The 25,270-nt window shown below is 46.7% G+C and overlaps 1 protein-coding gene across 1 annotated transcript; it reads right to left on the bottom strand.

The window, feature by feature from the left end:
• Nucleotides 1-332: 332 nt before the first annotated feature.
• Nucleotides 333-23,812, bottom strand: LOC307067983 (uncharacterized protein C17orf67 homolog; the record flags this gene model as incomplete). Its single annotated transcript, XM_079725598.1, has 4 exons — nucleotides 333-767; nucleotides 2,719-2,856; nucleotides 22,682-22,782; nucleotides 23,758-23,812. The coding sequence occupies 3 exons, from the start codon at nucleotides 23,810-23,812 to the stop codon at nucleotides 2,740-2,742; spliced, it is 273 nt and encodes a 90-aa protein (XP_079581724.1). The 3' UTR covers nucleotides 333-767; nucleotides 2,719-2,739.
• Between the last annotated feature and the right edge of the window lie 1,458 nt (nucleotides 23,813-25,270).

The following is a 25,270-nucleotide window of genomic DNA, read 5'->3' as shown; positions in this document are numbered from 1 at the left end:
CCAATCTCTGATTCTGGGGTTTGTAGACAGGTGAGGAGCACTAGGATACAGAACCTGCAACCCACTTTCCATAAGAAGTGTCCCCTTGGCTAGAAGACCAGGGTGTAGAGCTGGTACTAAGTTACGGCTCTATTTCCAGAGCTGGCCTTAGGTAAAGAATCTCTTTACCAAAAGAGATGGCTCCTCTGAAAAACTGCCGGGTGTTTGTATTTTTATCCATTCACCTATTCAAAGAACAGTAAATTTTCTGATCCTGGAGTCACAAAGATAAACAAGGAAGAAAACCCTCTGCTTCTCTTCTTGTAGGAGAGGAAAGGAGACACCATGGAAAGCAGGCTTAACACCAGTGTTTATTAGAGCAGAAAAGGAGAGAGAGAAAAAAAAAAAGCAATGACCAAAACCCCAGCCGCCCCAAGGGGTGTGCTTCACTTAGCTGAACAAGGCTTCCCCGCGAACCCCACTCCTGTTCTGGAGGCCCAGCTCCACCGGCCCCAGGAAAGATCTTCCCTCTGCTCACCCGTCCACCGTGGTAGGAAGGCCATTGCTGGGCAGGGAGGGGGCCTAGAGTTTAAGCGATTGGTTTTAATGAGTTGTGCAGGTTAGTCAGATGAAGCAGCATAAATATCTGCCGTCAATCCCCAAGGCAACCTTTGCTGTGCCCACAATTCACAAAGCCTGAAGACGTCCATTCCACAGCTGAAAAAAGAAACGAAAGGAGCCTCATCTTGTTTCCATAGTATCCGGGCCGCTGTTTATCAAAATGCTTGCTGGAAAAGAACAAGAAAATAATGTTAATGTGACGATGATGTTGATAAAAAAGAAGAAGGGAGTGGGGGTGGGGAGAGAAGGGGGAGAGGAGGGGAAGGGGGGAGGAGGAGGAAACAGCCATCAAGCTGCCATTTCCGGAGCACTTCCTAGCATGTGCCAGGGCAGCGCTGTTTTCCATGCACTGACTTTTTTGATGCTCAGAACAGCTTTATGAGGGAGGAACTCTTCCATGTTACAGGTGAGGAAACCGAGACAGAAGTTAGGAGTCTTTTCCGAAATGGAGTCACAATCTGAATGCTATCTGACTCCAAGTTCCAAGTCGACCCATCCCTCCGGCCACTACGTCCTGGTTTTCCTGGTCAAAACGGATGTTGCCTGGAGCGAGGCCTCCGTGGAATCCTCTGTTTGGCAGGAGCAACCCCCGCCCCACCACCACCAGCGTCCCGGAAGCCTCTCCCCTCACCTGGCCTGCACCATGGTGACAAGTGCCTCTGCTCATGGAGCCAGTCACTGTGCTCCAGGCTCTGTAGATATCATCACTACCCCAGTTTACAGATATAGAAATGGAGACTCAGAGAGGTTAGGTGACTTGTCCAAAGTCACAGAGCAGGAACACAGAGCACCAAACCCAAGTCCACCCAACTCCAGAGTCTGAGCTCTTAAGTACTCCGCAGTGCTGTGTTCTGAAAGAAGCCAAGAGCGGGCTTCTGGTGCTGGAGGAAAAAGGTCCCTGGTGCCAGGGGTGGGAGAACGTCTGACCTAGAACAGGGATCCAGAGGCAGTGGGGACCAGAGCAGGATGTCAACCCAGCCCCTAGCCCTCAAAAGCAGAACTCCTGTTCCATTCCTAGGAGATGCTCCTCTCATTGTCCGTTAAAGCCGCTCACGAGGGCCGTGCCCACCCCCATCCCCAACACACACACACACACCCAGGTTCCAGCAGTACCGCCCGTGGAAGGCTTGCAGGATTTGGAGTTGTCAGAAGACAGACATACCAACTACTGCCCAGCATGACTTAGTAGCTTAATCACGCTCAGTTAGGTCCCCTATAAAACAGAGTTAAAACACACGCCCTGCAATGACACAGGAGTGTTAAGAGGATCAAATGAGAGATTCTGTGCGATAGCACCCTGAAAATTATAAACAGCCATCCTCTAAAGGGAGTGTTCCTGTGTCAATTCACAGAAGCACATAATAAACAACAAGGAAACAAGATTTCTCTTAACAACAAATGATCGAGTACCCAGTTATATCCTGTCCTGCTTAATACATACAAATTACAGAGGAGAAATGAAACTCACTAGGCTTAACCTCTGAAGGGATTTTGCTATGTAATCTAGCAAGAATTGGAAAGGGGACGAGGAGATGGACACACACTGTGAGCGAAGCAGCAAACAGCCTCTCGCAGGAACAGAGCTGCAGAGGTGGGCTGTGCTGGGAACGCTGAACCATGCAGGTCAGGGGGACTGAAAGGGCAAAGCCAGAGGAAGAGGGAAGACGGGACACAGGCTGGGCAGAGTCCCAGTCTGGAAGGCTGTGAGGAGGCAGTAAAGAAGTTGCTGATCCTGGTGACAACGGTGACGCTTGTGATGGATGTCACCAGTCAAGCCCATGGATGCTGACCCCACCTGGAGAGACCCAAGTCTCAACAAGCCATGTCTCTCCAGATTTGTATCCCAGAGGGACCCTTTCTGGATGGCAAATAGGGTCACATCCTTCCGGTACTTGGGATCTCTTGGTGACTCAGCAGGAGTCAGGCCCCCGTGCGCGTCCCCAGTGGTCCTCTCAACCTGGCTCCCACCGACCTCTTGCCTTGCTCTTCCCATTCTCCAACCCATAACCTGCTCACCCGCTGGTTCCCCTAACACCATGCTCTCGAAGGCCCCCAAGCCATGCCTGCACTGCCCACCGCCGTCTCCCTGAAACAGAAGGTCTGGGAGAAGGAACGTACCGAGGGCTGGTCCCGACCTGCTTACACAGGATGGACCAGGTTCCTGTCGCAGTGTGGCTTGCAGTGGGGGTTCAGCCAGTGCTCCAGGAACTGCTCCTCGGCACGGTGTTCCAGGCGGAGCAGATAGTGCATGTACTCCTGTCAAAACAAACCCACAACGAAGAGAAGCTTTTATTCACGGTTGATGGTCGAGCTGCCCATGTGCAGGGTACAGCTGTGGTTGAGACAGGGCAGCACAAACCGCCACCAACCCTAAGTGCTGAGAGGGTGTGTATCCATGGGAACTCATAGACACTGCTGATGGAGAGTTACATGGAACAACCACTTTGGAAAACAATCGGTTGCCTGCAATCCAGAAATTTCACTCTTGTTTACATCCTCGAGCAATGATTCTCAAATTTCATCAGGCATCAGAATCACCCAGAAGACTTGTTAAAACCTGCAGATTGCTGGGGCCCCACCTTCAGAGTTTCTGATTCAGTGAGTCTGGGTTAGGGCTCCAGAATCTGCATTTCTAGCAAGTTCCCAGCTGTGAATGTTGCTGGTCACTTTGAGAACAAGAGCAGATACAAATGTTCACAGCAGCAATAAATTTGTAGTAGCAAAATTCTGGAAACATCTGGAAACATGTTAAATATCCATTGACAGGAGGATGGATAAATAAATTATGGTAGGGTCACAACACAGAATATTATACAGCAATGAAAAAGGTTAATTATAGCTACATACAACAACATAGATGAGTCTTAGAAATGGCATAATGAGTGGAAAGAGAAAGTCCAAGAAGACAGTGTTTATAGTGTGACAGCATTTTAATAAAGCTCAAAACATGCATAACTAAATAATATATTTATTTATTTATTTAATTATGGCAGCAGACATTTGTGATAAAATCATCTTTTTTAAAAGGCAAGGAGTAACTGTGAGAAAGCTGGAGTTGCTATACGATTATCAAACAGAATAAACTTTAAAACCAAAAAAAAGTTACTAGGGATAAAGGGGCATTTTGTAAAAACAGCCTGGCAGTTCCTTAAGATGCTAAACAGAGTAAACATTTGACCCCGCAATTGTGTATACAAGAGAAGTGAAAGCATATGTTCACACAGAAATGTGTACGCAGCTGTTCACAGCAGCATTATTCATCATAGCCCAAAAGTGGAAACAACCCAAATGTCCATCAGCAGATGAATGGATAAATAGAATGTAATGTATCCCCATACAAGGGGAATACTATAGGGCCATTGCGAGGAATGATGCATGCTACAACCCGGATGAACCTCGAAAACGTTATGTTACGTGAAAAGGGCCAGTCACAAAGGACCACATGTTGTATGATTCCATGTCTATGAAATGTAAATGGCTCTATGTGTTGGTGTGTCCACAACAGACAGCAGCTGATTGTCCGGTGCTGCCCATCTCTGTGACCAGCCTCTCCATCGACTCAGGAACCCGAGCCAGACTTGGACCATCGTGTCTCCCTCAGACTCATCCTGAGACTGAGCGTGAGGACTCTGAGCCTATCTCCAGAAGAGTTCTCAGATGACTCCCTCCATCTCTGCCACTTCTGCAGGCCGGGTCTCCACCGTTGCCACCCAGGCTGTCCCAGCTTCCTCACCCCTCCATCCATCACTCTACCTCCTGTTCCGCCCACCCCACGTCCCACATCCCCCCACCATTTCTGCTCCAATCTAACAGAGTGATCTGCCCAAATGCAGCCCTGAAAGGGCCACAGCTCTGCAGAGGCCTTCGCCAGCACTGCCTTCCCGCAAGGAGGGAAAAGGTGATGACCAACTACCCCTTGGGCTTGGTCTGTGGCTCTGGATAATGCCACTGTAACCAGCAAGTGAGGACACCTCCTCGTGGGATGTACCACCTCCCGCCATTCTTCACAACAGCAGAGAGGGCCCCCTCCTGCCCTGGTCCATGGTTGTCACTGACAACGCAGCTTTGATGGTCTCCGAGCTTCTCTAGAACCACAATTTCTCCTTCAGATGGTTCACCGAAAGGACATTTAATGAAGGAACCATTCACAGCCGTGTAAACAGGGTTAAGGGAACCACCAAAGCACATTCCAGTACCCAGGGACTAGCAATAGAGAAAAGTCCCATGGCCATGCCTAGACCTGCAGGGCCCAGGGTGAGGGCTCAGCCTCTGTAAAGCAGGGAAAGAGCAGGAGACAAATACCCCATCCTCTCTCGCCTCTCGCCCTCCATCTCCTGCCAAGCCCACGCAGAAGCCAGCCCGCCAGGGATCCAGGCGATGCAGTTTCTAGGGGTCCACCTCTGGAGCCGGGCAGAGCCGGGGGGAGGATGGATGGGGGACAGGGTGGAGAAAACCAGCAGCTGTACCAGGATGATGGCGTATGAGGGGTGTGCTGTTGCCCTTAGAAGCAAGTAAAGAGCGTAAATGATAGCCGTGACTGATGTCTGCTGCAAAGGAGCCGGCTTCTTGGGCTGTGCCTCCGTTGATCGTGGACCACGGAACACACTGATCCAGCCGGAGGAGGGGCGGCTGTTCCTTGGCATGCAGTTATTGTCTCTCCCCCTCCTCTCCCTCCGTTTGGTCTTGCTCTGCCCTCGATCAACAGGAGTGTCACTTCCAGGTTCAGGGTAAACCTTCTCTTCCCAACGTGGCTTGATCTTCAACAAAGCCAGTTCAGGCTGTGAGTTTTCTGAGTATCGTTTCTCATTGCATTATCCCATATAGATGATACACCAGAAAAACGATAAATCAATAGGATGCTTCTTAAGTAAGAGGGAAGTGTTACTTCTGTTGTCTTCATCACTTACAAATTCTCTTCTTTCCCTCCATACCTTGCCTCTCCATCCCCTGATGGCAAACAGAGAAGTGGTCCACAGGCACTGCCCAGACCACCAGCAGTAGTTCTCCACGCGTCTGGCCGTGACCCCACGTGGCTGGTAAAGCAGAGTTCCAGCCTGCTCCTGGGCTCCCTCCTCTTCCCCACTCTCCACCCCCACCAGCCAAGCAACCCCTAAATCCCGTGGATGCTCTTGGATCCCATCTCCCCATCCCCATTGCCCCTGCCCAGTCTCAGTCCCCACCCTCCTGCTAGATCCCTGCCACTGCATCTGGAGGGTTCTCCCTGTCTCTCGTCTTACCTCCTTCCTCTACATTCCACCCCACAGCCAGGGTGGGGTTTTTTTCCTTTTTTCTTTTTAATAGAATTTATTTTTCAGAGCACTTTTAGGTTCACAGCAAAATGGAGCAGAAAGTACAGCAATTTCCCATATACCCCCCGTCCCCACAAACACACAATCTCCCCCGTTATCAACATCTTGCCCCAGAGTGGTGCAGTTGTTACAAGAGATGAACCTATGTTGACACAGCATCATCACCCGAAGTCTACAGTTTACATTGGGGTCACTCTTGGTGTTGCATATTCTATGGGTTTGGACAAATGCATAATGTATCCATCATTACAGTATCATACGGAATAGTCCCACTGCCTTACGATCCTCTGTGCTCTGCCTAGTTACCCCTTCCTCTCCTCTAACCCTTGCCATGACTGATCTTTTTACTGTCTCCATAGGTTTGCCTTTTCCAGAATATCATATCATTGGAATTATACTGTATGTAGCCTTTTCAGATTAGTTTCTTTCACTTAGTAATATGCATGGAAGTTTCTTCCACGTCTTTTCATGGCTTGATAGCTCATTTCTTTTTAGTGCTAAACAATATTCCACTGTCTGGATGCACCACAGTTTATCTATCCATTTACCTACTGAAGGGCATCTTGGTTGCTTCCAAGTTTGGGCAATAATGAATAAAGCTGCTATAAACGTCTGTGTGCAGGTTGTTGTGTTGAACGTAAGTTTTCAACTCATTTGGGTAAATACTAAGGAGCATGATTGCCGGGTCATATGGTAAGAGGACGCTTAGTTTTGTAAGAAATTGTCAGGCTCTCTTTGAAAGTGGCTGTACCATTTTGCATTCCCACCAGCAGTGAATGAGAGTTCCTGTTGCTCCACATCCTCGCCAGTATTTGATCGTGTCAGTGTTCCACATTTGGGCCATTCCAATAGGTGTGTAGTGGTATCTCATTGCTGTTTTAATTTGCATTTCCCTGATGACATATGATATGGAGCATCTTTTCATATGCTTGTTTGTGATCTGTGTTCTTCTTTGGTGAAGTATCTGTTCAGGTCTTTTGCCAGGGTAGGTTTTTAAAACATGAAAATGGCTTTATTGTTTTTTTTTATCACAACAGTGATACATCTGTTTTGAAATTATGTAACAATAAAAAGTTACAAAGAAGAGAGTGAAAAATCCTTGTTTGTTTTGTTTGTCTATCTCTTTATCCTGTTGCAAAGTGACATTTTTTTAAACCTACCCATGTTGTTTCCTCACTTAAAATACTTGAATGGCTTCCACTGGGCTCAGGAGAAATTCCAGTTCCTTAAGTGTTTTGTGGGGCTCCGGATGACCCACACTCACCCATTTCCTCTTCTCCCACCATCAACCCTTTGCACTCCATCTTTCCCTGGATTGGCTACACTTCTCTGCTCTCTAATCTCATGCTATTTTCTCTGCCTGGACACCCCTGTGCCTTCTCTTTTTCCTGTCTCACTCCTATCTGACTTTTCAGCCCTCAGCTTAGATGCTTCTTCCTCCAGGCAGCCTTCTCAGATTCCCTGTGACCCCATAGCTCTCTGGACTTCTCCTGGCATAGCCCTGGTTATTGTTTAGCAGTGACCACGCTCTGACAGTAGGGACTTAATTGGGCCACATCAGATTTTTTAGTGGAGGTGCCATGTGTCTTGGCTCGCATATTGGCATGTGAACTTTATGTTTCCCCCCAGAAGAGATAAAAATGACTTTTAATTTGTAGGATGTATGTTGTCGATATTGCCCTGAAATAAGCCTTGGTGCTGAGATTATGGGATGGGAATCATTGCAAAGTGTGCATGGAACAGTCCACATAAACACATATGGGTAATCCAAAGCTGCAGGCCATTAATCAGAGAAGTGGCATTTCACCTTGGGCGAGAGTAGTCATACGTGGTAATATAAGATTATTTTGGCATGTATAGATATAAAAATCCTAAATCATGAAAACCCTCCTATGGCACTAATGAAGCTTTAACAGACGGTCCAGTCTGGAACTCATGTCGAGCAGTTAAAATAAATACACATAAAACATTCTCAAAATGCCAGTTTCACTGAAGCATGCCCTGGTGAAGCCGTAGAAAATGACCAACAGGAAGCATGCAGGCAGCACTTTTGCTGCACGACAAAGTACAATGATTTTCTCAAGGAAAAGCACCTGGGGGACTGTTGGTGTCAAGAGTTGAACTAGGTGTGTTTTATGGTGTGTTTGGCAGACATCTTCCCAAAAGTGAATGAAGTGAGCTTATCACTTCCAAGAAAACTGACACTGCTTGTTATAAAATGATAAAATTTGAGCTTTCAAGGGGAAATTAGAACTCTGGAAAACTTATATTTGTGATCATGAACCTGACAGCTTCCCAATAGTTAAAGACTTTTCCAATGAGATTGGTGGTGATAAGAAAGAATGTCACCACTGATATACAGCATTTATACACCACTTATGCTCATTGGCATCCTTATTCATTTAATCCCTGTCCATCTCAGCCAAATACCCAACTGGTTTTTTTTTTTTTTTTTTTGCGGTACATGGGCCTCTCACTGTTGTGGCCTTTCCCATTGCGGAGCACAGGTTCTGGACACGCAAGCTCAGCAGCCATGGCTCACGGGCCCAGCCGCTCCACGGCATGTGGGATCTTCCCGGACCGGGGCCCGAACCCATGTCCCCTGCATCGGCAGGCGGACTCTCAAGCACTGCGCCACCAGGGAAGCCCCACAACTGGCTTTTTTTTTTTTTTTTTTTTTTTTTGCAGTATGCAGGCCTCTCACTGTTGTGGCCTCTCCCGTTGCGGAGCACAGGCTCCAGACGCGCAGGCTCAGTGGCCATGGCTTATGGGCCCAGCCGCTCCGCGGTATGTGGGATCTTCCCAGACCGGGGCCCGAACCCGTGTCCCCTGCATCGGCAGGCGGACTCTCAACCACTGCACCACCAGGGAAGCCCCCAACTGGCCTTTTGATGAGAGTGTTCAAGGAATACCTAGTATACAGTTTAGTGATTGGCACATAGTAGGGCCTCAATAAAACTCACAGGAGAAATGTACAAACAAGTGTTGAATAAATGAAATGACTCTTCTTTCTCCATAATCTTACTAAATCCTCCTTGGGAGGCTCCTGGGCATCTGCGTCAATCTGCTCGTTATAATGGCCCAGGCCAAATGTACATAAAAAGCATCAAAGAGTAATATGTATTTCACACCCCTAAATAGAGGCTGAAATCACTGTTGAAGAAAAACAACCAAAACAGACACACACATAGAGAGAGAAAGAAACAAGCCCCGGTTTCCATGACATTTCACTATTTATTTAAAATGTCAGGGAAATGAATACGCCACAAAGGCCTAAAAGCAATCATTAGTCAAAGATGAAAAGCCAAACTGCAAATCTGCTGAGAACCACAACTTCAACAATTGTGTTGGCTAAGTTAGAAACGACCCAGCATTAATGATCATCTCAAACGTTCCTGGATCAAGAAAGAAGGGCTACATGAAACATAAGTGCTTTTTTTAGATTTTCCTTGTTTCAAGGGGAAAAAATTAAAGCAAAACAAAAACTAGTATCTGCATTTCGTGTCCAATGCCAACTGGAATGAGTTAAGTAAATAAGTTCTCAAGATTTAGAGCAGAAATTGGAGGGGGTCCTTTATGATGGCACAGGAGAGGTGTGATAATGAAATTAAATACCCACTGGAACCTGATCCAAGCTGAGAATCATAAAGTAGACAGTTACTCTATCAAGGTGGGACCTTTTTCCAAGAAGGCAAAATCCTTCCCATGACATGTGCATGAAAGTAAAGGTCCATCGACATTTGGAAGAATTATGTTGCTCATTAGTAAGAGCAAGATAATCATATAGGCAGAAGGGTGGCTCAGAACTTAGCTGCTCTGGGCCACTTAGAAGGCTCAGCCCTAAAAGAAGGCAAATCAGTGATGCGCACAATTTGTATCTCAGTCGCTCTGAACTGGTCTTGGAGATCGCAGGGAACAAAAGGGTAATGGAGTTACTACATACATTTGTCAAGGGGCTAAATATGAAAGCATATTTTACAAAGACTATTTACAATAAAGCTAATATGATTTATACTTGTCCCACAAGAACATTCCTTAAAGGAACACAGGCCAAAATGGAAAGCATATTCCCAGGGCACACAAGTGCTTACGAATACAATCACAAAGGACCTAATTTTAGCTCGGATGTCGTCTTTTTTTAGAGAATTTCCATGGTTCACCCCAGCAGTTGGCAATAATTTTTTCCCTAAAATTTGGGATGACTAAGAAAAATTTAATGAATTTAAGCGAGGCAATAGAAGATTTCTTTGAAATAACCTCCAGGTTCTATGGTAGAGTAATGTCCTACAAAATTTCTCCCCTGGAGAGAAGCAAAGAAAGGAATGGAAACAAGTATAATGAGCATTTAGTAAATGTCAAATTCTGTGCTTGGTGCTGGGGACCCAGAAGTGAAACAAACAGTCCATCTGCTCAAGCACTTTAGAGCAGTCTAGTAGGAGAGACAGATTTTTTTTTTAAGTCAGAAATAGCAATTTTGTGCTGTGAGTGCTAGGCCAGAGAGATGCTCTAATTCATGGTGGGAGGGTAGGGGCATCAGGAAGGCCTCTCAAAACAGGCATCATTTCAGGTGAATCTCTACAAATGAGTAAGAGTTAACCAGGTAGACAAGAGCAGAAGAAACAAGTACAAAGGCAGGTGCTGTCAGAGAACTTCAAACACACCATCATTCCAGACAACCTGCTTCTTCTCCTAGGTTTCTAATGCCAATGAGTGGCCCCAAGGTGTCCACACAGACACCCACACATCCCTAGTCCTCCCTTACTGCATCCACTCTGCCCCAGAAATGGCCAACTCATATCCAATTTAAGATATCATATCATGCTCCCATTATCTTTACCTTAAAGCCTCCACTGGAACATTCTCTTGGACGACAAGACATAAATTATTTTTTAAAACTTTTAGAAAGCAATGTGGTAATATATACTAAAAGGTTTAAAAATACTGTATTCATATCCTTGGATCCAATCATTTATTTTCTGGGAACATATCCTTAGCAAATAATTCAAAATATTAAAAGCACTTTAAGAACAAAAGTTTAGAGTGTTGTTTATAATAGAAAAAATAGTGGGAAAGGGAACCTTCCTACATCGTACGTTGGAATGTAAATTGATACAACCACTATGGAGAACAGTAGGGAGGTTCCTTAAAAAACTAAAAATAGAGCTACCATACGACCCAGCAATCCCACTCCTGGGCATATTTCTGGTGAAAACCATAATTCGAAAAGATACATGCACCCCAATGTTCATTGCAGCACTATTTACAATAGCCAAGAAATGGAAGCAACCTAAGTGTCCATCGACAGAGGAATGGATAAAGATGTGGTACATATATACAATGGAATATTACTCCGCCATAAAAAAAGAATGAAATAATGTCATTTGCAGCAACATGGATGGACCTAGAGATTATCATACTAAGCGAAGTAAGTCAAAAACAAATATTATATGATATCACTTATATGTGGAATCTCATAAGATGATACAAATGAATTTATTTACAAAACAGAAACACACTCACAGACTTTGAAAACAAACTTATGGTTACCAAAGGGGAAAGGCGGGGGGAAGGATAAATTAGGAGTTTGGAATTAGCATATACACACGACTATATATAAAATAGATAACCAACAAGGACCTACTGTATAGCACAGGGAACTCTACTCTTCTGTAATAACTTATATGGGAAAAGAATCTGAAAAAGAATGGATATATGTATAACTGAATCACTTTGCTATACACCTGAAACTAACACAACATTGTAAATCAACTATACCCCAACATAAAATAAAAATTAAATTAAAAACAAAAATAGTGGGGGCTTCCCTGGTGGCACAGTGGTTGAGAGTCCGCCTGCCGATGCAGGGGACACGGGTTCGTGCCCCAGTCTGGGAAGATCCCACATGCCGCGGAGCGGCTAGGCCCGTGAGCCATGGCCGCTGAGCCTGCGCGTCCGGAGCCTGTGCTCCACAACGGGAGAGGCCATAACAGTGAGAGGCCCGTGTACCGCAAAAAAAAAAAAAAAAAGATCTTGAATGCCAAAAAAAAAAAAAAATAGTGGAAATGATCTAACTAACAAAAGAGGGTAATTCACTATCATTATGGTTATAAAGAGTTTCTAATAATATGAGGAAACGTGTATGTTATAATATTAAGAGAAAAACCAGGATACAAAATTGTAGAGTGTGATTATACTTTTTAAAAATACACACAAAAAGACTAAAAAGAAATACATCAAAAATGGTAATGCTGGGCTTCCCTGGTGGCGCAGTGGTTGAGAGTCCGCCTGCCGAGGCAGGGGACATGGGTTCGTGCCCCGGTCTGGGAGGATCCCACATGCCGTGAAGCGGCTGGGCCCGTGTGCCATGGCCGCTGAGCCTGCGCGTCCGGAGCCTGTGCTCCACAACGGGAGAGGCCACGACAGTGAGAGGCCCGCGTACCGCAAAAAAAAAAAAAAAAAAATGGTAATGCTGTCTTTGGGGAGAGGGAGTAAGACTACACCTGATTTTTTTTTTTTTTTCTTCTTTTGACCCTTTCTTGGTTTCCAAGTTTTGTATAGTAAATATGAATGGCTTAAATTTTTATTTGTAATTATACAAGTAACACATGAACATATTGTTAGTTTAAAATTTAAACATCAAATGTAAAGTTCCCTAGATCAGTACCTGCAATCTTAACCTCCTGAATGAGATGATGCAATTAAGAGTCAACTGATCAGACTGATTCACTTTGTTATAAAGCAGAAACTAATAAAAAAAAAAAAAAAAAAAAAAAAAAGAGTCAACTGATCATATTTCTAGACCTTTTTCTAGAAATTTACATACATATAGATGTACCTATATATAGTATTGTTTTGTGAGTGAGTACTAGGAGGGCAGGACCAACTCAGGGAAGACAGAAAAAGTGACATTGAGAATGAAGAGGAGGGTACCAGGCATAAATAATGGAGAATAGCTCTGCAGGCAAAGGGAATCATTTGTGAAAAGATGCTGAGACCAGGGAGAGGATGGTTTATTTTGAAAAACAATGAGAAGTTCCAGGTGGTTGGAGCATAAACGGCCTTGGATGAGTGGCAGGAAATGGGACACAATGGTGGCTTAGGGCTGGTCTGTCTCCCAGGCCAAGATACTTGGCCCTTATCTTATAAGCAGTGAGGAGCCAAAGAGGTTTTTGTTTTGTTAGATTTTAAAAAGTATTTATTCAGCTGCTGCTTTGTAAAAAACAAGAAGAATGAGAGCCAATGTCATCACTCAGGCACTGTGTTTTGCATGCTTTCCCTCACAATAAGTCTCTGAGGTAGGTTTGATGATCATATCCCATTTTATAGATAAGAAAACTGAGACAGAGTTTAAGCAACCTGGCCAGGAGGTGATAGCCAGTAAGTGGTGAGCTGGGATTCAGACTCAGCACCCTGCTGCCCCACTCTTAAACCCTCTCCTGTGTTGTTTTTGGTGAACACTACACATACATTTATTAAAAATAAAAAACGGAATGTCCTGAATTGAATAACGTCCCCCAAAATTTCATGTCCACCTGAATCCTGTGAACGTGGTCTTATTTGGAAACAAGGTCATACTGGCGTAGGGCAGGCCCTAAATCCAAAGACTAGCACCCTTAGAAGAAGGCAATTTGGACACAGGGACACACAGGGAAGGAGGCCATGTAAAGACAGATGCAGAGATTGGAGTAATGTAGCTACAAGCCAAGAAATCCCAAAGATGGCCAGCAACCACCAGAAGCTAGGAGAGAAGCATGGGACAGATCCTCCCTCCAAGCTCCCAGAAGGAATCAACCTTGCCAGCTCCTTGATTTCAAACTTCTAAGCCTCCCAAACTGTGAGAGAATACATTTCTATGGTTGGACCTCCTTGGTGGTCCAGGAGTTAAGACTCTGCACTTCCACTGAAGCGGGTGCAGGTTCGATCCCTGGCGGGGAAACTAAGATCCCACACACTGCCCGGCACGACCATTAAAAATTAATTAATTAATTAATTAATAGGTAGATAAATAAATAGATTTCTATTGTTTCAAGCAATCCAGTTTGTGGTACTTTGTCATGGCAGCCTTAAGAAACTAATATACTAAGTAATAGCAAAAAGCATGAAAATAAAAAGTATAAATTTGTCCCAAATTTTATCATGGAGAAAATCATGTCATTATTGTTTGGCAACATGTCTCCATATACATATTCAGATAGAAGAGTAGATAGGATCTCTTTCCATTCTGAAAGTTGTACACACAAAACTTTCATAATATCAAGTGATGACAAGCGTACAGGGATCTAGGCATTCTTATACACGCTACTGGTGGGAGTTGGTAAGTCAGTCTGGCAATTTGGCAGTACCCATTTCAACTGGAAGTACGTAAACCCTCTGACTCAGAAATTTCATTTCTTATCACTGAACTCGGCAAAACACACATGTGTACAAGCATCTTCATCATTGGAAATAAGTAAAATGGCCATCGTTCCAGGAAGGGCTAAATAAATAAGTTGTAATGTGTCTCAGTCCATTCGGGCTGCTATAACCTGCACACCACAAACTGGGCAGCTTATAAACAGCAGAAATTTATTTCTCAGAGCTCAGGAGGTGGAAGTCCAAGATCAGGGTACCAGTACGGGTGGGTGAGGGCTCTGCTTCAGGTCACAGACGTCTCGTTATATCTTCACGTGGCTGGTGGGACTACGGAGCTTTGGGGGGCCTCTTTTATTTTTTTTTTTTTTTTTTTTTTTTTTTTGTGGTATGCGGGCCTCTCACTGTTGTGGCCTCTCCCGTTGCGGAGCACAGGCTCCGGATGCGCAGGCTCAGCAGCCATGGCTCACGGGCCCAGCCGCTCCGCGGCATATGGGATCCTCCCAGACCGGGGCACGAACCCGTATCCCCTGCATCGGCAGGCGGACTCTCAACCACTGCGCCACCAGGGAGGCCCGGGGGGCCTCTTTTATACGGGTGCTAATCCCATTTACAATCCACGAGAGCAGAGCCCTCAGGACCTAAGTGCCTCCCAAAGGCCCCATCCCTTAATACCATCGCTTGCGAGTTAAGATTTCAACATATGAATCTGGGGTCTGGGGGGACACAAACATTCAGACCACAGCATCATACATTTACCCTATGCTTCCATTTCAAATGAGCTAGAGCAAGACGTATTATTGAGTGAAAAAAAGCAAGTCACAGAAGAAACGCAACACTGCTTTCCACACAGCCTGAACTACATCAGTGAAGGGACAAGCCAGCCTGACACATTCAAGGCACAATGCGGAGGCCAGCGTGGCCGGAACGGCGGCGGGGGTGCGGGGCAGGGATGAGATGCAGGTAGAGGCCAAGGAGCGAGCAGAGGGAGTGGACAGACCTCTAGGGCCTCGTCGGCCACTACAGGACCATGGAGTTTTGTGGAGTAAGGCAGGAGGTCATTGGAAGGTTCTGAGCAGGAGAAAGATGGGAGCCGGTTTACGTTTTTAAGAACTGACTATTGCTGCTCTGCTGAGGACAGATGCAGAGGGATCTAGAGAGGAAGAGGGAGGCAGGGTAAGAGAGTATTGCTCAGTCCACTCTGGGGACTCGGCTGGTGGCAGGGGAGGGTGAGAAGTGGTCAGATTCCGGATTTGGGGCCCATGCAACTAGGAGGAGGTGGCCCCCCTACCCCACCGCGGAAGGCAAGGGCAGGGCTGGTGTAAGGCAACAATCCGGAATTCCTCTTGAGGCTGTTAAGTCCGAGGTGCTGGTTAAATGTTCCAGTGCAAACAGCCAAGTGGACAGTTGTGTGAGGGAGCTCACAGACAGAGTCCAGGCTAGAGATAGGAGTGTGTGGCCATCAGCACAGAGGTGATATTTAAGTTCGGGGACTAGAAAAGGCAGACAGCAGAGCCCTGGGATGCTCTGACATTTAAAGGACTGTCAAGGGCTAAGAACCCAGCAAAGGAAACTGAGCAGCAAAAACCACAAAGCAGGAGGAGAAACCAGGAGCCAGGGGTCCTGGAGAACAGGAATCACATGAGCAGAGCGCCCAGAGGAAGGAAGAGCGATCCTTGTGTCAAAACAGAACAAGCGCAGGCTGGTTCCCAGTCCCCAGGATGCCGGGAGCACAGGCTAAGAGCCACTTCTCTAGGACGGCACTTCTTAAACTTAAATGTGCACCTCGGTCACCCAGCCTTGTGGCCCAGATCCGCCTTCAGGTGTGGGGAGGAGCCTGAGGCTCTGGGCTCCCAAGTGAAGCCCAGCGGCCGGGCTGGGGACCACTTTTTGAGTTGCAAGAGTTCAGCCCTAATCCCTGAAAATCAACAGAAGCACAGTCATGACTGAGGACACATTCCCAGGAAAGCTCGGGATTCTTTTTCCTAGCTTCTTCCCTCTAACCACAAGCCCAGTCCTTCTTTTCACACAGCCCTGTCTTCATCAGATTCTCAGACTGTTTTTCCTCCACTAGGATCTTGAGGCTTTGTTACAAGCTCTTCTAACATGACGTCTTCACAAACTGAAGTCCTAAGTCCTAGCGTAGTAAATGAATTCAGCTGAAACCCGGATGTCTCCAGATGGGGTGTCCCCACATGAATCCCAGGCTTCCTGGAGTGCCCATCCCACTGCTGTGACATCTAGAACCCAGCTCCCCAAAATCTCTGAAGATCTGGGACTCGTGTTTCTCCACCACTGCAGCGTCCAGATCTGAGCGATTACCTCCCTCTTTCGTCAGCCCCCTTCAGCACACACCTGCCATGTGTCATTCCCCCAAAGAACCACTAACACAAGGTTGCTGTGCATAGCAGACTTTTCCTACGGTTTGGAGGCTTCAGAGGGTAATCACAGCACAGAGCTGAGAACAAGTTCTAACTCAATGTCAAGGCGCTGCCATAAAATAAATGTGTTAGCTCCTTCCTGCCACAGGGAATCTGTCAGGTCTGGGCCCTCTCTACCTCCCCACCTGCCCTTTCTCTGTGACCCGTGTTCACATCCCCCAGCTCTGGGCCTTTCATCCTCTTCCTCCCCGGCTGCCTCCATGCACTCAGAACCCCTCCTGCTTTCTTCCCCGGAGCCGGGTCTCCTCTTCCTCTCTCCCCCCATCCTCACTGAGGCCCTTTCTCCATCAGGGATGCCAGCAAGGTGTTCCCACTCCTCTGGGGTGGAAGCCAGCCCTCCCCACAATGCAGGGCACACCCGTGATCTTTTCAATGTGTTATCCACCACACAGTCAAAAAAGAATGGTTGTTGCCATGAATAGGCAGGATACAAGCTGTCAAAAGGGTCCAGCCCCTTGCATGTGTGGGCACAGCTTGTCTGAACCTGTTTCCGAAACACCTGTCATCCCACAGAAGCCAACATCTGCCAATATTAAAGCCAAGTGTCAAGAATATAACATTTTTTATAGATACTCCTGAGGAGAGACTACTGCAAATCTTCACATGTGCTTTCATTTTGAACTCTTAATACCTCCCCAAAGCACCATCCATTTACTCTCGTCAATGGCCTCTCCCCTCTCTGAAAGGGTTTTCTTCCGCTCAGTCCCTCAGAGGGGAGAAGTGAAATGAAATAACCCACCCGGTCATCTCTTGGTAATTTTGAGTTAGTGGTGAGCACGTGAGTCTCAAAGCTCAGCTCCCGAGGGCACACGCATTCCCAGAGATCACTACCTCTGCTCATCCGTCCCAGCCCACCTGTCTGTCTCCAGGCTGCCATGGGAAGGAGGTACAATAACATGTCCAAAAATGTAATCTCCCATGTCCCATGTATAATGGTAACTGCAGGCCAGCGTTCAAGAGGCTGTGTCCTGAGCCTCTAAACGGCTCCCGCACGCCAACCCTAATCACATCACTCCCCCACTTCAAATCCCTTGGTGGCTCCCACTGAGCACAGAACGGAAGTCCACTCCACCATGACAGCCAGGTCCTTCCAACCTGGCCCCGAGAGGACCTTCTGTGCCCATCAGCCATCATCCCATAAATCCCAGACACTCAAGTGAAGGTCAAAAGAGAGGAAACTGGAATCCAGAGCTTCTGAAAAGATTATCCTGCAAGGCCTTTTCCAAAACACACATGCACACACAGAATCATACACACACCCATACACAAACGCTCACACACACACGCACACACCCCCCACACATGTACAGTCATACACACATACATATCCTCACACACACACCCTCACATACATATATATCCTCATACGTGCACAGTCATACACAAACCTTCATACACACTCACACACACTCACACACATACACGCAATATGTACCATCCTGAACACACAGGACGGTGTGTCCATCTCTCGCAAAGGGATATGTAAGCAGACGGTTTGCACAAAGAAGAAGGAGAGTAGAAGGCGGTCTCGGCAAGAGGTAAGGAGCAGGAAAGGGTGGTTCCCTTGGCCAGAGGTCCCGCCTCACGGCCTCCTGGTGACCTGCTGACAAACGTGGGGTCACTGCGTCCAACACTTCATTCAGCAGTGATGCAGGCTGGGATGGCTGTGACATCTGTCAGCCGCTCAGATAAAAGGGGTGAATCGAGACAGGGTCCTACTGTGCAGCACAGGGAACTACATTCAATATCCTGTGATAAACCATAATGGAAAAGAATATGAAAAAGAATATATATATATATATATATATATATATATATATATATATATATAATGAGTTATATATATGTAAATGAGTCACTTTGCTGTACAGCAGCAATTAACACAACATTGTAAATCAACTGTACTTCAATACAAAATACTGTAATTTTTTTAAAAGGGGGTGAATTGCTTCTTTTTATATAACAGGTGATTTGTATTATTCATCTTGCTCTCAGTAAATCCCTTAAAAGGAAAAGTCAACAAGCCACCAGGGGGAACCAGGTCAGACAGCAAGTGCAGGAGGCCGGGCGCACGGCAGCAGGAGGCGGGGAGGCCCTGGTGTTTGAGAAAGACGCCCACATAAGCCCCTCCAGGGCCTCCAGATAAACCCCTCTGGCCCTCACCAAGTCCACAGCCAGCTGCCAGGGCTCTTCCTCCCAGTTGCTGACTGGCACCAAGAACCTGGTCGTCCTGAAGCTCTATCCAGACCCTCATATTCTGTATGAGACCTGGGATGAACCTTCTAGTCAGACTCTGGGCCAAACTCTGCATTTTACAGAGAAAACTGGGTTTTCTCTGTAAGGAAAAGAAAGGAAAGGACTCATCCTCATTCTAGAGCCCGAAGTCCACAACCAGTTTGTGCAGAACACCGCCTGGAATCACATTGAGGGGGAACTCTCTTCCCACCTCGCCCACCGCCGCACGGCCTGCAAACGCCGCATCCTTCAAGCCTCAGCTCGGTGGCGCCTCCTCCAAGCAGCCTGACCAGCCTCTCTCCTCCTTCCGGTTGGAGCTTGAAGGCCCTCTCCTCAGACCCCGTGTGCCAGACAACCTTGTTAGAGAACTGAAAACAGGCTGGAACGCTCTGGCTCGTCCGTCACCACGCAGTGGACAGAAGCATCTCAAACGAACGAAGAGCGTCTAGTCTATGCCCTCAGTGCCTGGGGCTCGGCGGGGCACAGTCGAGGTTAAGTAGGATTAAGTGCCCATCGTGGTCAGCAAGGAGTGCTCTCTGACCGACCACCTGACCCTCTCACTCTCTCTCTCTGACCTGCATCTGAACAACTATCCCATCTACTCTCCAGACCCTCACTTCAACACTCAGCTAAACGCATTCCCAACCGGACCACGGGAGCTGCTGTTACCCATGGCGGGTCTCCCCCAGAAGGCTTGGCCCACTGGTTCTCAGCTTCGGTTGCACATTGATGCCACCTAGGGGGCTCTCACCCCCCTCCCCAATGCCTAGGCCACACCGCGGGGCACCCCTCTGTGAGGGGGACCGAGGCATCAGATTTTTAACCTCCCCATTTGGTTCCAGCATGTGGCCAAGGTTAAGAAACATGCTCCTAAGAAAAATGTGATTCCAGAAACTATGTGTTGGTTCAGCCAGTACTGCGTGTGGGTGGATGTATGACAGTGCGAGAGACACACAGAGTGACACGCGCAGTAAAAGAGAAAGAGGCTGTCCATCATCACAGACAGTGTTCCTCACCCCCGGCACCATTACATTTCAGGACAGATCATTTTTGTTGTGGGAGCTGCCCTGTGCATTGTAGGATGTTTAGCAGCATCCCTAGCCTTAACCCATTAGATGCCAATAGCAAACCCTCCTCCTACCAGTTGTGACAACCAAAAATGTCTCCAGACATTGCCAGATGTCCCTGGGGTGGGGGAGCAAAATCACCCCTGGATGGGAACTACAGGTATAGACTAGCCGCCAAATAACTTATTGCATATTTATGTTCACATTTCAACTGTAGGTCACACAGGCATTTTTCCAAACTTGACTGAGTGGCTAAGGATTCTGGACACAGGTCAGTGTCTTTGTGACGGACATACAGGACTGTACCATACACGGGATGGGTGGGAAATGGTGGGTGAGTCTAGAGAGAATCACAGAAACTAGATCAGGCAGGTTCGAGGCAGCTAAGATGAGTCAGTGGTGGTCAAGCCTATAAAAGATGACCAAAACCAACAAAACCCAAAAAGCCAGATATTCAGTAAAGTAGCAACGCCAGAGGCAAGCAGAGGATTGTCACAGATGAAGGCAGGTGATGACCAGGAGCCAGGAAGAGGGAAATGGTCAGAGAAGGAGCTCTTGGAAGTTCTGGGCAGGGAAGGACCACACCAAGCAGCGTTTGGGGATAAAGTGTAGCTGGCGTGGGGGGAGGAAGGAAGCTGGGGGCGGAAGCGGAGCCATAGGAGCCATAACACCCAGACCCACGTGCTGCCTGATGCCTAAACCACCTCCAGTCCCTGCCCAGGCCGCCCTTCCACAACCAGAGCTCAGGGCAGCCAGGGCCAGATGCTAGCAGAGAAAACACCCAGTCAGCTCTGGAGCTGAGCAGAGCCTGTCTCCTGAGCACCTGGAGGGGCCTTGCTGCTTCAGAGCCCCTTGAACCAGCCTCCCACAGCCTCCAGGGCCCCTGAGGAAGAGCCTCTGGAACAGCCCCTCCAGACATCGCCCCAAAAGAGCAAAGAGCCAGTTGGAGCTCCCCAGGAACCCTCGGGCCAGGCATCCTGCTCACCACTGGCTCCCTCACCATCCACCCCGCCCCTTCCCAACCCTCATCCCCCGTGCTGGAGGCTTGGTTTCCCCCAATATCCCCTCACATTCCTTCTCATCCTCTCGGGATCCTCTGTCTCTGCCCACCTCTGAGCCCTGGTGTGCTCAGACTTCAATCCTGGGCCTCTTCTAAATGCATCTCAAACCATCTGTCTAAAACCCGACTGTGCACTCCCCCATTCGAGACATGCTTTGATTGTCCTCTACTGAACCCAAGGTCAAGTCCAACATACCCAAAGCCTTGCTGCTCTTGCGTCAGCCCACCTCCCAGACCCCTTCCACCTGTGTGTGGAGATTCCAGCCACCTCTGACTTCTACCAAGGAGAACAAAGCCACGTCCACCCTTAACAGCCTGAATCGCTTGCTCGTTTCTAAGCCATTCTGTGAAACAGTGATTTGCTGATTCTTCGTGTCTGCCACCAACTCTGAGCAGAAACCCAGGCGACTGTCTGCAGCCTCGGCCCCACCCCGTCCCCGGTACTTAATACTCAAAGGAGTTGTTACTGCTTGCTGAGTACTATTTTAAGTGCCTTACTATGAATTACTTTATTTTATTCTCATAAAGTAGTTGTTTCATGCTCTTATAATAATAATGTTATAGAAATATAAGTAATAATATTGTTTACCCCCTTTTCATAGCCGAGAGTACTGAGGTACAGAGATGTGAGGAGACTTCTTCAAAGTTATATAGTTTGAAAATGGGGAGATTCAAACCGGGACAGTCTGCCCACAGCCAGTACTCTTCACCACTGTGCGACCCGGCATCATACTGAGAGACTTGTAAATGAACTAATCCAACTACCCACATGATTCTGCAGGGAGCAAAGGCCAGTGCTGCTGCAGATCCTCTGGGCCTCCACACACAGATGCAATGAACAGAGGGTGAGCATGCGGCCCGGCTGATGTGGGCACAGGAGGGAGACCAGCCTTGACCACAGACACGGCTTCACAGACATGCTGACTCTGCCTGGGTCCCTGCTACTTACCTTCTCACCTGAGTGGGGCAAAAATACCAGGAGTGTCAGCACTTCCGTCATGGGAGGGAGAGACAAGCCAGGCCCGAATTGGCCTGAGGCCAGGGTGGCAGGGTCTAGGAGCACCCACTACAAGTCACAGAATGAAGGCAGCGGAGGGTACTCTGGTTCAGAAAGACTAGGCGGATGCCACAAACCTACAGGGCAGAGCTGAGGCCAAAGACCCAAATCAGAGGCACAAGGCGAGGGTGGAACCTGGTGGCAGCAGGGGCAGAGATTCTGCCTACCCAGACAGAGCACCGCTAGCCGGGGATGCTGGTCCAGCTTGCCCGGCACCCAAGGGAAGAGGGAGAAGATGGGGTTGGCGCCAGCCTCAGGGCACAGCTCCCTATAGCATCCCGTTCGGGGGAGCCACCCAGCCGCCCACGCGGGGTTCTGGACTCCCACTATCGGCCCCACTGTTTCCACTTTAAATACTGTTCGAACAGTAGGGAAGCAGAGCCGGCACCTCCGGAGGAGAACAGGCGTGAATAAGACGGTGAGATCACCTCACACCTGGGACTCCACAGGACCTCCATCCAGCACCCACGCTGGGCTGGGACCAGCACCTCATTTGGTTGCATCATGAACAAGCATTCAAATGACCTCCCTCCCCCTTCAAACAGCCAGAGCCCGGAACTCACCCTCATGGGCTCATCAGGGAACCCGGGTTTGCTCGGCCTGTCCTGGCGCCGGGATCTCAGGACCTGTTTGGCCTGCTTTTCCGTCAGAATCGGGGAGGCCCCTGAAAAAGTCAGAAAGGGACCTTAGGCACTCTCAGACACACGCATCCATGCTCCATCTCACCATCCAAGGCGAAGCATTTGCAAGTCCAATTTGGGTCAACGCACAAAAGTTCTTTCAAAGGGACCTGTCCCAAAGGATGTGGCATTCCAGAGGACTCAGAGGGAAATTTTTAATTGTTTCTAATATGGTTAACTCAGAGTAAAAGCTGCACAACTGAAGCATATTTACCTGCTGCCGACACGGCTCACTCCTCTAAAAGTGGCTGTTAATTTAATGAACGTGTTTCTTTAAACATATTTTCTTCAGTTCTCTGGTCAGTGTGTTTATTGTCCCTCAGGGTTGCTTTGGTGGGATTCTTTTAAATCCTCAATACACTAAATCAAGTTTAAGTTGTTATTAGAAAATTCCCCCATGACAATAAGATTATATTAAACTTGATAAGCACCCACGATCCCTCAAAGAAAATATTATAATTAAAGTAAGTCAAGTTTTGATAATCACACACAAATTCTAAAAGATACTATTATAATAAAAGTATGTCAAGGGAATTCTCTGGCGGTCCAGTGATTAGGACTCCTGCTTTCACTGCAGTGGGCCTGAGTTCAATCCCTGGTCGGGGAACTAAAATCCCACAAGCCACGCGGCATAGCCAAAAAAAAAAAAAAAAAAAAGGAAAAAAGAAGGTATATCAAATTCTGATGATCTCAGATAAACTCTAAAAGACGGCATCCTTGAAGATTTATCAGCATTGTTGAGAATTAGTGTTCAGTATGTTTAAAGATTAAAAAAATAATTTATCCCTAATTATACCAATTCCGGGAGCCTGCTCTTAGGAAGAAAAAAAAAAGAAGCATTGAATTATTATACATTACATATTATTTGAAATTTTGAAAACATACTTTAAAAATATAAAGTAGACTTATTCCAGTTTATCTTGTCAGCACAGAAATCGGTTTCGGGAGTTAATGCTCACCTGAGAAGAAGCTCAGTAAGGTGAGAGACAGCACAAGCACAAATAACCTCTTCATCCTGCCTTGATCCCTCTCTCCGCCTGTTGCAGAATGAATCCCCCCCGTCAAAGAGCCAGCCTACTTGAAGAAAGCCACATCCGGCCCAAAGGCTGTTTATGCTTTGACTAACAGCACTCACAGCATGATGCTAAACGCATCTGACGCTAAATTTTCAGTATGATCACGAAAATATTTTCCTCTGAATTCCTATAAATTTTCATCCTGTGGAAGGAAATTATCCCTCTGTCATAAAACTTTTGGAGCTTGAATTTGACAAAGCAACACATGACAACCATTTCATTTAAATAGATATGTCTATATATACATCATGGAGTAGTCTGTGTTTATCTGTAGCTTCAGTTTATGCTCCTACTGTTTCATTGAGAATTAATCACCTCTCACATTTACATATTTTATGACATTTTTCCAAAACCCATTCACCAATCCATTTTGACCTCCCCAGTAATTTCAGAAATTAGCAGGGGAATTAGCAAGGAGCCTAATGAGGGGAAAATTTTTTTTTCAGCTGACCTTGAAGCCAGATAGACCAGGGTTCATCCCAGGCTTCCCCTCTTTCTAGCAAGGTAACCTTCGGTCAATCACTTATCCTTTCTGAACTTGTTTCCTCTCCTGTGCAAAGGAAATAACAGTACCTACCACGTGGGGTGTGATTAAGGATGAGGGATAAGGGATGAGATGCATGGCTCATCTTCATTTTACAAGTAAGAAAGGGGGGTTCAGAGAGGTGAAATGATGTCCAAGTTCACACATTTTGCTCAAGTCGAGCCAAATTCTTCTGTTTTTAAAGCCTGGCGCTCTTCCCATTATGCCCCAAAAGGGCCTTGTGCAATAAGTCAGTAATACTGTAAGCAGCCTTACTTCACACTTAAGTTTATTTTTATAAAGATAATACAATCTCAATAAGCTGAAGTCTTTTTAAATTCAAATCACCAATATATATTACATAAATTATTAAGTCTGTTATAAAAATATGTGTGGAAGGTATGTGGCATTTATTGGGATAAAATTCTCAGTTCAGAGAAATGATCCGATGTTTCTGTAGTTACTTTGCCAGCTCAAAAGAAAACAACCCCCTATCGGTGGTTGCCCAAGTTTATGCTAATGTTGTGTAACTGATACTAAACTTAAGTTAGTAAGTTCTGCCCATTCTGCTGGTATAAAAATAGTCTGAACCGACTGTTATCAGGGAAAAGAAATCATGCATTGTTAGCAGAGTTGCCTCATATGTTAATTTGCTCAAAATTAGATGTTTGGTGTTATGTACTCTGTTGCTATTGACATCCTGCTGTTCTCATACAGTTTTCAATAACTGAGGAATTTTAGGAGCACTATTTTAGTAATATACATTTGTCACACGAAGCATCTTGGTTTTTTATGTGCATTGTCAAGTTTTTTATTCCTTTTATTCTTTGTGGTTGGAATAAACACTAACTGCACTGTTTTGTTATATCAAAT

The sequence above is a fragment of the Hyperoodon ampullatus genome (assembly GCF_949752795.1).
Source record: "Hyperoodon ampullatus genome assembly, chromosome: 19".
Classification (NCBI taxonomy): Eukaryota; Metazoa; Chordata; class Mammalia; order Artiodactyla; family Ziphiidae; genus Hyperoodon; species Hyperoodon ampullatus.
Note: the sequence above shows the minus strand (reverse complement) of the source record. Positions and strands in the feature narration are given on the sequence as shown.